Here is a 12,334-nt window from a genome sequence, read left to right as displayed (position 1 = left end):
TGACAATCTATTTTGGTGTTTTCAATAGCTAGTTAGGATAAGGGGGAAAGCCGTCAAGATCTGGGGAAGTTCAAGGCCTAATCTGACCTTTGGTCAGTCTCATGTAAGGGTCCTTATGGAGTTCAGAGAGAATAAGTAGCTGGCACACCAAAAGAGAGTAAGGTGGGATTTTGGCTACACAGAGAGTCAACAAGGAATCTCCATATCCCTCAACTTTAGAAAATGAACACAGCTAACAAGACAAGCAGAGGTTCCTTGAGAGTGACTCAGACCTAAATTATTGTCTTTCTCTGAGATGTTCTCTGAAAGGCACATCTTTCTTCATTGACTCAGGAACGGCTCTCAGAGATTAGGGTGAGTTACATCTCAGGGATACAGTTTGCATGACTGTACTAGCAAGTGTTGGATTTTGTCTCAATCAGTAAGACCGAAATTGCAGCGACTATACTGATAACTCTTTGCTGAACATAAAGGCAGCTAAGATGACTTGTTCAGAACTAGACATTACACATAAGACGCTTGTCAGATCAAGACATCAATTAGTCAGGTCAATCCCACCTCACATGCTTACAGTACATCTGAACAAGTCACCTCAAGAACTCTTTAGAATCAATAGGGAGAAATCTGCAGTATGATTCATGTAATCCTAGAGAAAATGTTTAAACAGGTCAAATGAATCATACTTGCATTGACTGGCAGGATCTCAGGTATAGGATCTGCATTCTAGATGTCTAGGGTTGGCTGGAATGAATACCACATACATGTCTGAAGTTGTGTGTTCGTTATTTACAGAAAGCTATTAACAGTCATACAGAGAATATCTGGCCTTTGAGTTCAGTGACCGCCACACAGAAGTTAGCACAGGAATTTTGCCTAAATATAAATATCCCTGACAGCATTGCAATGTTGGTTTCAGTTTAGAATTACAGAAGAGGGATTATTTAGTTCTTATTTTACCGCTGGTGAGCTGAATCTTTAATCTCAGTATGGAACTATGCTAGTTGACCTGACTCCCTGGTAATACTCTATGTGCTGTGCTCAGACATCTGTAAGACAGTGGGAAAAACTTGTAATATTGTGGTTTTATCTCAACAGGTGATGTTTCTCCTCCTCCTTCTACTGTTGTTGGACATACCAAAACCTTAGCTAAAGTTACGTTCAATCCCAGTGTTGTCGAGCAAACCAGGATTGCCCGAAATGGCATTTTGGGAGACTTCATAATTAGATATGATGTCAACAGGGAGCTGAGTGTTGGGGATGTTCAGGTACTGTACACATGGCTCATCTTTTCTGTTTTATTAACTATACCTGAGATGGTTCAATTGTCTTGCATGCTCCAAATGTCCTGGAAAATGTTTTCCAAGTGAAGGCTACTTGTCCATCTTGTAAGAACTATCCAAAATAAAACCAGTCAGCTGGCAGCCACAAGATGGACTTAAAAACCACAGGTACCTACTTCACTGAGTTTCTTTTTTTGTATCTGCTTTTCAGTTTCTCAATATACTGGCTGTATATATCTAGATACAAGGCCATTTCCCCAAACGCATGTGGTGCTTCTGATCCCTGGGTACATACATTATATTCTTACTGCATTTGGAAGGAGACCCAGTATCCACCATGGAAGATGTGGAGAGCTCCAGTAGGCTCCCCCACTCTAGATAAACAGGGGGCCAGGATTAAGAGGGGTACAAAGGAGCACTTATATCCTCCAATGCAGACACAGACATTGAAAGCAGGATCAGGTGTGCCCAACCAAATATCCCATAATGATGTGTGTGGAACATTGCATCATGATCTGCCTTTGATTCCTGATTTCCTTGCTCTTTCACAGATTCTTAGTGGGTATTTCGTGCACTACTTCGCTCCCACAGATCTTCCTCCACTGCCAAAGAACGTTGTCTTTGTGCTTGACAGCAGTGCTTCCATGGTGGGAACGAAACTTAGACAGGTGAGGTCCTTGCATTTATTATAGACTGGTTGGCTGTAAGGTTGCAGAGAGCTTGGTTCAGACTTCATCTCACCAGATGGGTTCTTCTGCAAAATGTTTGCTATGTCTGAGGTGAGAGGAGGCTCTGAAGAAACCTCAAGGTGAGATGATCTACCTGCAATGAGAAATTATCATGTTAGTGGGAATGGGATGGAAATAAGAACTGCAGAGGACTTCATCACTCTGTAAAAAAGGTCGGTGCTGTCAAAACTGAGCTAGGATGCTGCAGATAGGATTGTCCTGGGCAGTTCTGTTCTGGGCAGTTTGAAGAGAGGCAGAACAGGGAGAATTCCCAGCAAAGTGCATTCAGCAGTCCATTGTATCCAGCTTAACAGCAGAGAAAAGATATTGATGTCTTTAAATTACCTTGGCAAAACACTTAGCAATGCATAACTCGATGAGTCCTGTTAAAAGAAAGGTCAGTTTTTCCTGTTTGAGAATCTGAGTCTTTCAGCACAAATCTCAGACATTCTTCCAGGGCACAGATCTTAACATGAGCCAACATACCAAGCTGAATGTAACATCACCAATGCTTAAAATTGACCTTTGACATGGAGGCTTCAGGCTGGTGCCTAAACGTTTTTGCTTCTTCAGTTCTCTGAGATGGACACATGGAAACTGTCTCCAGTTCGGGAGCCAGGTAGTTGGCTTGGAAGGACACCGTGTCTGGGGGAATATACTCTTTCTCTCAGCACAGTATTATCAGTCTCAACTAAAGGCAGACTGTGCCTGGGGAAATATACTCTCTTTCTCAACACAATATCATCAGTCTGAACTAGAAGCAGAGATGGATTAAAACTTCAGTTCTGTTCTGAATGATTTGACAGATATATCTCAGGTCTGCACTCACACTGGAGAGGTAAGTTCAGTTTTCCTCTTACGTATCTGTGCAGAAAAGGAGAAAAGTCCTGGTAGGGTTAGTATTGTTTCCTTCCATTGAAGACTTGCCCCGCAAGCATGAGATATGGAGAAGTTACTTGGCTTCTCTCTGGTGAATGGCCACATCTTTACCTTCTACTTCCTCACCATGGCCGAGCTAATGACAGTGGAAAGTGACACTTTCCACATAGGTTGACACCAATATCAGGCAGTTTCAGCTTGTATGGACGGTGTCCTGTTGTAACCCTACTAGAATGACTGAAGGCCAGTGGCTTGGGCTTGTATCTTGGCCATTTAAGGAACTCTAATTAGTCCATTCAGGCTCCTTGGTCGACTGCCTGGAACATGGTGATATTTCCGGAAACTGTGGTTATTTGAGAGCCTTTTTTTTCCCTTGATAACCAACACTAGCCCAAATGTCCTTGCAAACACAGACCATGGTCATTCTCTGACAGTTCTCTGTCTTTGAACAAGGACATTGGGGGTATATATGCCTTTCTCTCTCTGCTACCGTCTGGTTTCAATGATGACCATAAATCTTAATTTAGAAGCTGTGTCCCTTACTAAATCAAATTATCTCCACTGTGAGCTAAAATGGAGTATGACTTTTATGGGTCCTAATTACCTTCCCCAGTGACTGGAGCAGCAGAGTTGTCAACAAACATATACCTAGTACTATGCTGAATCAGGTCTTGAATGAAGATGCCTTTGAATCTTTACAAATTCCTGTGGACAGAGTCTGGCTCTTGGCTTTCTGTTATCCTTCTGCTGAAAAATGTCTTCCTTGCCTCACAGAATAAACAGATGCTCTACAAATGCACCCAGTCCTGCATGCTGAAAGCAGTCAGCGATACAGCGCTGAACCAGGGAGATTAAGACTCTGAAGGGCTTTGGTGCTAGTGTGAGCTGCGCAAGTAGTGCCTTAGGTCAGCAAATTAACCTTGTACTATGAAAGCTTTTATTCTCTTCCTGACCGTATTAGTGTTTCTTTTTCATATACTTACTGGAAGCAACGTGGCCAAGGATTAACCCTTGAAGGCCTACTTCATAGCCTAGCCAGCTCCTACTGCTATACATACATAAACCTCAGGCCATGTAGGTACAAATAGGTGCCTCTTGAGCCTGAAGTGAGAGAACTGTCTAGCCAGAACTTTTGTTGAGGACGTACCCAATTTTTTGCCCTGTTGTCTCAGATATACTCTTTTTTATGGAGAACCACAGGTATGTTATGGAGGAGTGCTATGTGCAGGAAGCACTTATCTTCCTCTGATTTCAAGTGCTCCAAAAAACAGAACTTCATGGAATTATGACCTAAATCATAAAAAACCCACACAGATTAATTAGTCAAGGAAAGACCAAAATCTAGGACTGGCTGAATAATATGCCTTTTTTGGTACACTAAGAAAGTGTGATCAATTACAGCCATGGCCCATGTCTGCTCAGTGGCCTTTTTACCCAATTGTTGTTGTTATTAAGATGTTTGTTAAATTACAGACACGTCCCCTGGTGGCAGGATACATCTGAGCAGAGGAAATGCCTCCTTTTCTTTTCTCTCGGACTCTTGCAGCTGTGGTAATCTATGGTGGCCTGTAGAGAGCTGGGAATTCGCATGAGACTGTCTTGCCTCATTTCTCTCTACTGAGTCACATGCAAGACCAGCTAAAAATACAGTCAGCATTTGTAAAGAGTGCTCTTGCAGGTCAGCTGCAGTAACTATGGCAAAGGACAGTTTTTAGGCTTGTGAAGCAAGGATGAAAAACTTCAGCTGTGCACCCTTTTCTACGGTAACTCGAGGAACTTTCGTACTCTTCGGTCACCTGCCTTCATGAAGTTAATGGCAAACTGACTCAAATGGGGTCAGGATTTCATGCATCCTGCAGTTCCCACAATCTAATTGTGAGTCATTTCTCTTTTCCTCTCCCAAGGTTTTCCTTTCCCTACATGAATTGTCTTCTGTTGGTGTCATCCCTTTCTTGCTAAGATACCTCAGTCTTTGAAGCAACAAGATGTCCATACCCAGTTGCAAACACATATAACGAGCCTGAATGATCAGCTTAAATCAAGTCATTAAGACCCTTGAGACATTCCCCTCACATCACTGAGACATATATTAGCTTTGTGGGGGTGATCAGCTAACGTGCATATTCCTCCTGCAGTTTTCACAGCTTCTGAACTCTGGTGATGTCTAGCAGACTCAGATGTGTTACAGCAGTCCACCTCCACTGAGAATCTGGGCCTTTGCGACAGTCACCTTCTGGCACTGGTGGGGAGATAAAGTTCAGGAAGAGAAAAATAGAGACTCTTTATAAGGGCAAATAGTGATAGGACAAGGGGAAACAGTTTCAAACTGAAAGAGGGGAGATTTAGATTAGATGTTAAGAAAAAATTCTTCACTATGAGGGTGGTGAGGCTTTGGAATAGGTTGCCCAGAGAGGTTGTGGATGCCCCGTCCCTGGCAGTGTTCAAGGCCAGGTTGGACGGGGCCCTCAGCAACCTGGTCTAGTGGGTGGTGTCCCTGCCTATGGCAGGGGGGTTGGAGTTAGGTGCTCTTTAAGGTCCCTTCCAGCCCAAGCCATTCTATGATTCTGTGATTCTATGAAAACTCTTGAGCATGATGGTAAAAAAATTCTTCATGTGTTCAAGACTTTGCACGTCATTACTGCTGTCGCACTGGGAAGGAAAATACTGGTTTTGTCCTCATGAGCTTTGTTCCTTCATTTGAAAAGAGACAGTAAGCTCTGTGCGGATTAGTTGCTTTTAACAGGAGCCAGAAGAGCCTGGGGAACAGGTTATATCTGCAAGGTTTACTGGGAAGCAAAATGATTTGCCCTTTGAGCAGTCTGACCTGCTGATTTTATGGTACCTTTGGCCAGGTAGAGGGGGACATAGCAGTTTTACATTGGTGTAACTAGGAGAAAGAGGGGCCAGTTATAGGTTCACCACCTTGTGATTGCCACGATTATCCCCAGCTTCAATAAACATGGTGAAAAAAGGACCTTTAGCAGCCTGCAATTCAGTGTTACAGAACAAGCATGTTCCAAGCTATGAACATGCCCACAAGAGGATGGGTTTGCAGATAATTTGGAGACATGAGGTAAAATGTAGTTGTTTCAACCACAGATTCGTTTCACCTTACCTTTCCCCCAGGCAATAAATGCCCACACACTCAGTTAAACAGTTGGCTACACCGCAAGCCTGGCAACTTGTCAATGGTAGTGTGCCAGACTGTAATTTTCTTTGAGGTTAATTGCTTTAGGAGAAACTCAACTGAAGCTGGGACCTGCTGCATATTTGCAAATGCTTCAGTTTATTTGCCTGCATCCATCCAAGGGACACTGTCGGTACCCTTGATCTGTGACCCACGCTGTCTGAGCCCTTCTGAGGGCCCGAGGGCCTTATATACACATATCCCTAAACCTCTGTGCCTCAGCACACAGGCTCCCTCTGAGCAGTTTCAGGGTGGTGAGAGAGCAGACAAGCACTTGAACATTCCATGTTCTCACTCCAAACTCCGCTGACTTTTGCTGGTTGCTGCAGAGCTGGCTGCGGGCCTGTTGACTACTAGTCCAAATAATGGCTGCTGCCCAGGAGAACTACCTTAAATCACCAGGGGACTGTGGAAAAAATGCTAATTCTAATTACAGCCTTTAGTGAGTTTAAAGCTACTGTGAAGAGGAAAGATTTGTCGGCTTTTCCATTTCTATTGGAAAGCAACAACCTGGGTGAACACAGGAGAACTGTCTGCAGTGTCTCCAGCACCGACAGCTTCATGCAGCTGCCTCCTACTTGGGAATACACAACAGCTACGTCGTCTCAGTCCTCTCTGTAGATGTAAATATGGAATATAAGAACTACTACAGTAAATAAGATGTCAGATCCATATAGACCTTAATTGCCCAGCTTCCAAGAAAGGTGCAAGTACCTGTCATGCAGCAAAATAATCTGCCTTCCCCAAACCCTAAAATTTATAAATAATGACAGGGTCATACAGAGAAACAAGTAACCTTCAGAGCAAGATGCCCTCAGATGTTCAAGACACGGAGCATCTGTTTCTGGTCTCAGGACTAACAGCCAACATACCCCCAGCTGATTTGTTCCATGCTGAGGCAGTAGAAGTAGAGACAGGGTTTCCCAGGAAGACCCCTTAATTGGGTTCAGAGTAAATAGGACACAAAGGCAACTGCAGTGTCTGGTATGGAAATGCTGCTGAGGCTTGAACTGAAACCCCATGAAGACACTGAGAGTTCTCCCAAGGGTTTCAACGGGACCTTTGCTGAATTCACCAAAGGATGAACTGAAAACAGATGCTACTGAAGTGACAGACATGGCCCAGTGATCACCAGACAAGTCCATAGTGAAAAAGGAAGGGGCAAAATCAAGCTGGGAAGTCAGTCCATGGATCAGGGTCATTGAGGTCTATGACCCGGCATAGCTGTGACAGAGCTAGAAACAGCTACAGGATAGCTTTTGATCTGAGACTCAAACTGGGACTGAGGGCCCAGGCTGGAGTTGAAATGGGCAGGAGTGTGGGTGGAAGCTCCAGGTGGGGCTGGTCAGAGCCATTAAAGCCTGTTAGTATGCTCAAGGCCCTGGCATACACATGCAAGTCTATGAAGCTGTAGATCTGGGTTTCTTTAACAGTCCTTTCCAAGCTGGAATTGTGTTTTTCCAGTTGCTGGAGCAACACCTGGAAGGCAAACCTGGCTTCTATTCATGTTTTCATCATAGATCTGCTATGTGAACTTAGGTAGGTTACTTTCTTTGTCTGTGCTTGTCTCTGCAGAGTCTTGTCTGTTTAGCTGGCAAATCCATGGCTGGGCTTATGGCTGTACAAGATTTCCCAAGTCTAAAAGACACCTCATCTTTGCCAAGACTTAAGCTATTAGTCTAACATTGCTATTTCCAAGTAAATACCCCTTCACTCTAATATGGGGCATGTACTACCCACTGCCCAGCTGGGAGAGTGTGTTTCTAACTGTGAAGAGCATTTGAATCTCAGAAGTGCTTGTGGGACCTTCTGTGGAAGCCTGCTGGAGTGAGGTCTTCCATGTTATATTACTGTATGAAGTCATCAAACAGTGTTCACAGGCAGCTCTGACTCTGAGGTCCACATGATGTAATTTGAAGTCCCTTAGGAATGAGGGATATGATACTACCTGTGTCATGAGGAGGGACCTTTTGCTTGGATAGTTACCCCTGATGTAGTGACTTCATCTTCTCCAAAACATCTGCTCTCTTCTCTGCAGAGTTTTGGGCAAAGACTTGGCCTGCGCTTGTGTCTGAGGCAGTGGCTTGGCATGGAAGTGGGCAGGGGAAGGGTTGGAGGCAGGGATATGCAGGAGGGAGTGGGGATCCTGGAGATGCTGAGGGTATTTGGAAATGGGGAAAACAGGAAGGAGAGCAGGTGTTGGAGGACAGTGAGGGCCCTGTGGCATGCTCTCAGGTGGGAAAACAGGCAAGTTTGCTTTTTTTGAAGAACAATTTAGTGCTCTTGTATTGCTTAATGCTAACCCTGAGCAAAAGTGCTGGGTCTTTGCTCCAACCAACCAACCATCGTCACCATCCCTCACTCACTGGAGATGAAAATGGGGAAGTCACATCTAAAAGTAAGAAGTATCACAGTTCAAGGAAAAAGGGCCAGGGCTATGAGAGGAGGTGGCTACAGAGTCACAGCATCTGCAGAGGGATAATGGATACTTCATCGCTGTGGAAGTACAGCACTCTTTCTCATGGAGAAAGAATATCTCCTCCCTCAGTAGGAATGGTGCAATATCTCCTTGGTGAAATAGCACAGATCTTTTCTCCATGGAGAGGAAACATCTCTCTGTGAAGGAGCAATGTCTCTCTCCTAGCAGGTTACATGCACAGGCAGGGGGTTCTGAGAAGGGGCTAGAGAGCTTCAAGCCTGGCAGGCTTCTGACTGCTGAGGCACCCGCTGTGAGAGAGTGGCTACATGGTGAAGAATGGAGGCTAATCAACATGAAAAGCATAGCAACCTGTGTCTCAGCCCAATTCCTGCTGCATAATGTAGCAGCTAATGGTTGCTGAAGTCAAGGGCATGTGCTGTGGACATCCTCTTGGCCATGTCAACTCGTCCCAGCACTGTGTCGGCAGCTGATCTGTGTGACAGAGAATGAAAGTCCCGAGTTGTTGAAACAGTTTTCATGTGCTGGGCCTAACTCCATCTTCTGAGGATGGGCAGAGAGAGATGTCAAGCTCTGCATTGAGGGTATGGGATACTTTTCCCTTGGTGTTGACCTTTTTGCTGCTGGCTCCATGGAAATTGTTTGTCATGCTGACAGGGTGGGGGTTTGAGTGTCTGACTGGCATGTTATGGGATGTGATCCCACTTAAAATGAGCTAAGCACAAGACAAGAATGTGGCTTTCATACTCTGCTGTGTCAGTCTGGCTGTCCGAACCAGCAGCCGTGTTGTTTGCAGTGGGGTTATTTCAGTATGGCACTGTGGGGCAGCCTTTAAACTTTTCCCTTTGACTTATTGTACGGAAACATTTACTGCTCCAAATGTCATCCATACTGCACTGTTGCTAAGTGCTTGAAGTAATGATGCTTGGTGCTGATAAGAGCTTGCCTCCTTAAAACTTTGTACAAGCATATATTTATATCCTCAACACTGCAATGAGATTGCAAAGACTTAGCGTACGCTCTGCCCTCTGAGCACATGAAACTCCAGTTCCTAAGAAACCAGGCCATCTCGCAGTTTTTCATGTATTTATACCCACCATGCTGTTGGGTGCTAGAGAAGTGAGTTACCCCAACTGGTAACTTAAACTTGTCCACATCCTTGAAGACAGTTTTATCTTCCACTGAGCAGAAATCTAGTGCTTAAATGCCCTGGACGAATGTGGAGCTAAGTGATTTACTGAATGTTAAGTGGAAAATCTTTGTCAGAAAAGGCAATAGAAACAGTCGCTCTAAATGATGGAGTATTTCTTTTGCAGACCAGGAATCTACAAAGCAACTTTTTCTAAGACCATATAGGGAGTCAGCAGTGTTCAAGTTACTAGCAAGGGATCCCTGAAGTTCAGGCAGAGGAGACTGGACCATGGACTGGAGACAGACCTTTATTGTCCAGAGCTCTACAACTGAACTCCCTCCCGTCACAGGCCAGTGTCAGTGTAAAACAAAATGCTTGTTGTCTAGAATTGTGAAGGAGTTTTCCTTGGTTACGTGATCAGTGTCTGCCAGGAAGAAAACACAAAAGATATATTGACAGGGAGAGGGTTAGTTGCAGTCCCTGAACTGTGTGGCGCTCCCTGCAGAGGAAGAAAGGGCAGATTGTCCTCCCCAAGAGGGGGATGGAGGAAGGTAAAAAAAAAAAACCAAAAAAACCCCCAAAAAAACCCCAACAACAAACAAACAAAAAAACAAGGATACACTCGTGGGTTAAAACCCATTTTTGGTAGAAAAGTCCCTTTTGCTGGCAACTGGCATGTGATCTGCGTTACGTGGGCAGAAAGGAAACTGGGACATAGAGGAAAGCAAAACTCACAAGATACAGCTTCAAACCTCAGCAGGAGTGATACTGCCCAAACCTTTGCTCTCTCTGTACCTCAGTTCCTCCCTGTAAAATGGCAGTGGAGCTCACACTGCCTTTCCCTTGGCTACTAGATCCCAAACCAAGTCTATGGCAGTACCTTGTCTGACCTCGACAGCACCATTTCAGGTGCGACTTTGATGCCAGCCTTTCCTTAAGTCACAGTATTAATCCCTCTGACAGACTATGGGCAGATTTGACCAGATATTGTTGTTGTAGCTTGGAAAAAAACAGCTCTGGGCCTTTTTATTAGCTGCCTGTGCATGTTTGGAAAGGGAAAGATATGAACCAAAGCATAGAGGATATTGAAGGGGAGAGGGGAGCTATTCTGTTTTTTTTTTTTTTGTTTTTTTTTTCTCCCTGTGCTTCCTTGTGCTGTTTTGCCAAACAACATATTTACTTGTACTTGTCTCCTTCTCGCTGTAGGAGATCTGGTTTCTGAGCCCTTCTCTGTGCTGTTGCACTCTCAGACAAGTTACTGGATGGAGCTGTGGGTTCCTACTTCCCTCTGAGCTTACATCTTGTGCCTTAGCTCCTTTCTTGTCAAATACGGTCTCTCACAGGGGATCTGGAAAGCCAAAGTAAAGCCTACTGAAATTTTGTCTTCTAGTTGTGGCATCCTTCAGTATATGGTTGCGGATGATCCCATGTCTGCTGTCTGCAGGCTGTCCTCGTGCAGCGCTTTCAGCCAATGGATACTGCTTTCCAAAGGCTTTGGTTGTGAATGCTTTTCTTTCTGGTAGCCATGGTCTTTGACTGATCTTGAGCCCACGCTGTTCCCTGCTGCTGGCTGAAGCTGGAAAGGGGCTGTGTCACTGGTGTCGATGTCTCACTGCCCAGCCATCGCGAGGGCAGATGCCAGCTGTGTTTGGGCATGCAGGGTGCAGCCGAGGACTGCCAAGTGACCTCAGAGGCGCTGGCAGGGTGGGTGCTGGGGGAGTTCCCTCTGCATCTGGAAGCCTTTTCCAAGAGGGGCTGAGTTACACTACAGTGCTGCAGAGACCCGCTGTCTGTATAGAATTGGATTCAGCATGAACTGAAAGTCTTTTGATATTTTTTTTTTTTTTTAATGGGCTGACATGAAACTTGCACAGAGGATGTGGGCCTAGGATGAAGCACTTACAAATGCTCTCAGGCAATGGAAAGTGTGAATACGTGGGCTTGGGGCATGCATTATAATGAGGTGCTTGAATTCCCCCCTTGCTTCATCGCAGGGCCAATGTCTGGCAATGCCACAGCGTCTAACAACCACACATTGTCTCTCTTTGAACTGCACAGCTTTCAGGGTAGCCAGGCTTTGCCCTCACCCTGCTCCTCAAACAAGAGACTGTGAGAGAAATGTCACCGGGACTCGGATTCCTCCTAAAAGGTGCCCAGATGGTCTGACATCATCCCAGATGTCTCTGAGGCAGCTCTTTGACCCAAAAAAGGGCTGAAGGCTCTCAGCTCTCCCATGGGAGTGTGTCTCTTCCCATGCTTTGCTCCACCAGTGTTTAAGCTAAGTGCGGTCTGTCGGAGCTAGCCCCAAGGGCCGAGTACAAAGGTGACAATTCACAGCCAAAGTGGAGTGTAGCTGAGGGAGTTCTCCTCTTCCTGCTGTTGCTGGGGGTCATACAGCCCCGAATCACCTTGGCCGTGATGCAGGGCCTTTAGCAAGCAAGAACCAGAAGAGCAGCAGTTGTGTTGCATGTCCAGGTATCAGTGTGGAGGTGACAAGGAAGACCAGAGTGGTGTCTGGGAGCTGGCTTGTCTCTGACCTTGTAGGCTTGAGAAGACACTATCTGCACATCGGTCATTTAGACAGTGCGAGCCCATCTTCAGCTTCTCATCATTTCTGAAGCACAGACAAAAACTGTGATCACTCCCTGGCAGCCATGGTCATCCCACCTGCCCTCAGCTGTAGACCATGAC

At 45.3% G+C, this 12,334-nt stretch overlaps 1 protein-coding gene across 1 annotated transcript in view; it reads left to right on the top strand.

Annotated features, from left to right (window-relative positions):
• ITIH5 (inter-alpha-trypsin inhibitor heavy chain 5) overlaps window positions 1-12,334 on the top strand; it is a 54,722-nt gene that overhangs the window by 21,924 nt on the left and 20,464 nt on the right. The window contains exons 6-7 of the mRNA XM_009462619.2: window positions 1,096-1,265; window positions 1,832-1,948. Of these exons, the coding sequence (XP_009460894.2) occupies window positions 1,096-1,265; window positions 1,832-1,948 (287 nt within the window). The remainder of the gene's footprint in view (window positions 1-1,095; window positions 1,266-1,831; window positions 1,949-12,334) is intronic.

Source organism: Nipponia nippon, unplaced genomic scaffold (genome assembly GCF_047370975.1).
Source record: "Nipponia nippon isolate SJK-2023a ecotype South Korea unplaced genomic scaffold, ASM4737097v1 scaffold_3, whole genome shotgun sequence".
Taxonomy (NCBI): domain Eukaryota; kingdom Metazoa; phylum Chordata; class Aves; order Pelecaniformes; family Threskiornithidae; genus Nipponia; species Nipponia nippon.
Note: the sequence above shows the minus strand (reverse complement) of the source record. Positions and strands in the feature narration are given on the sequence as shown.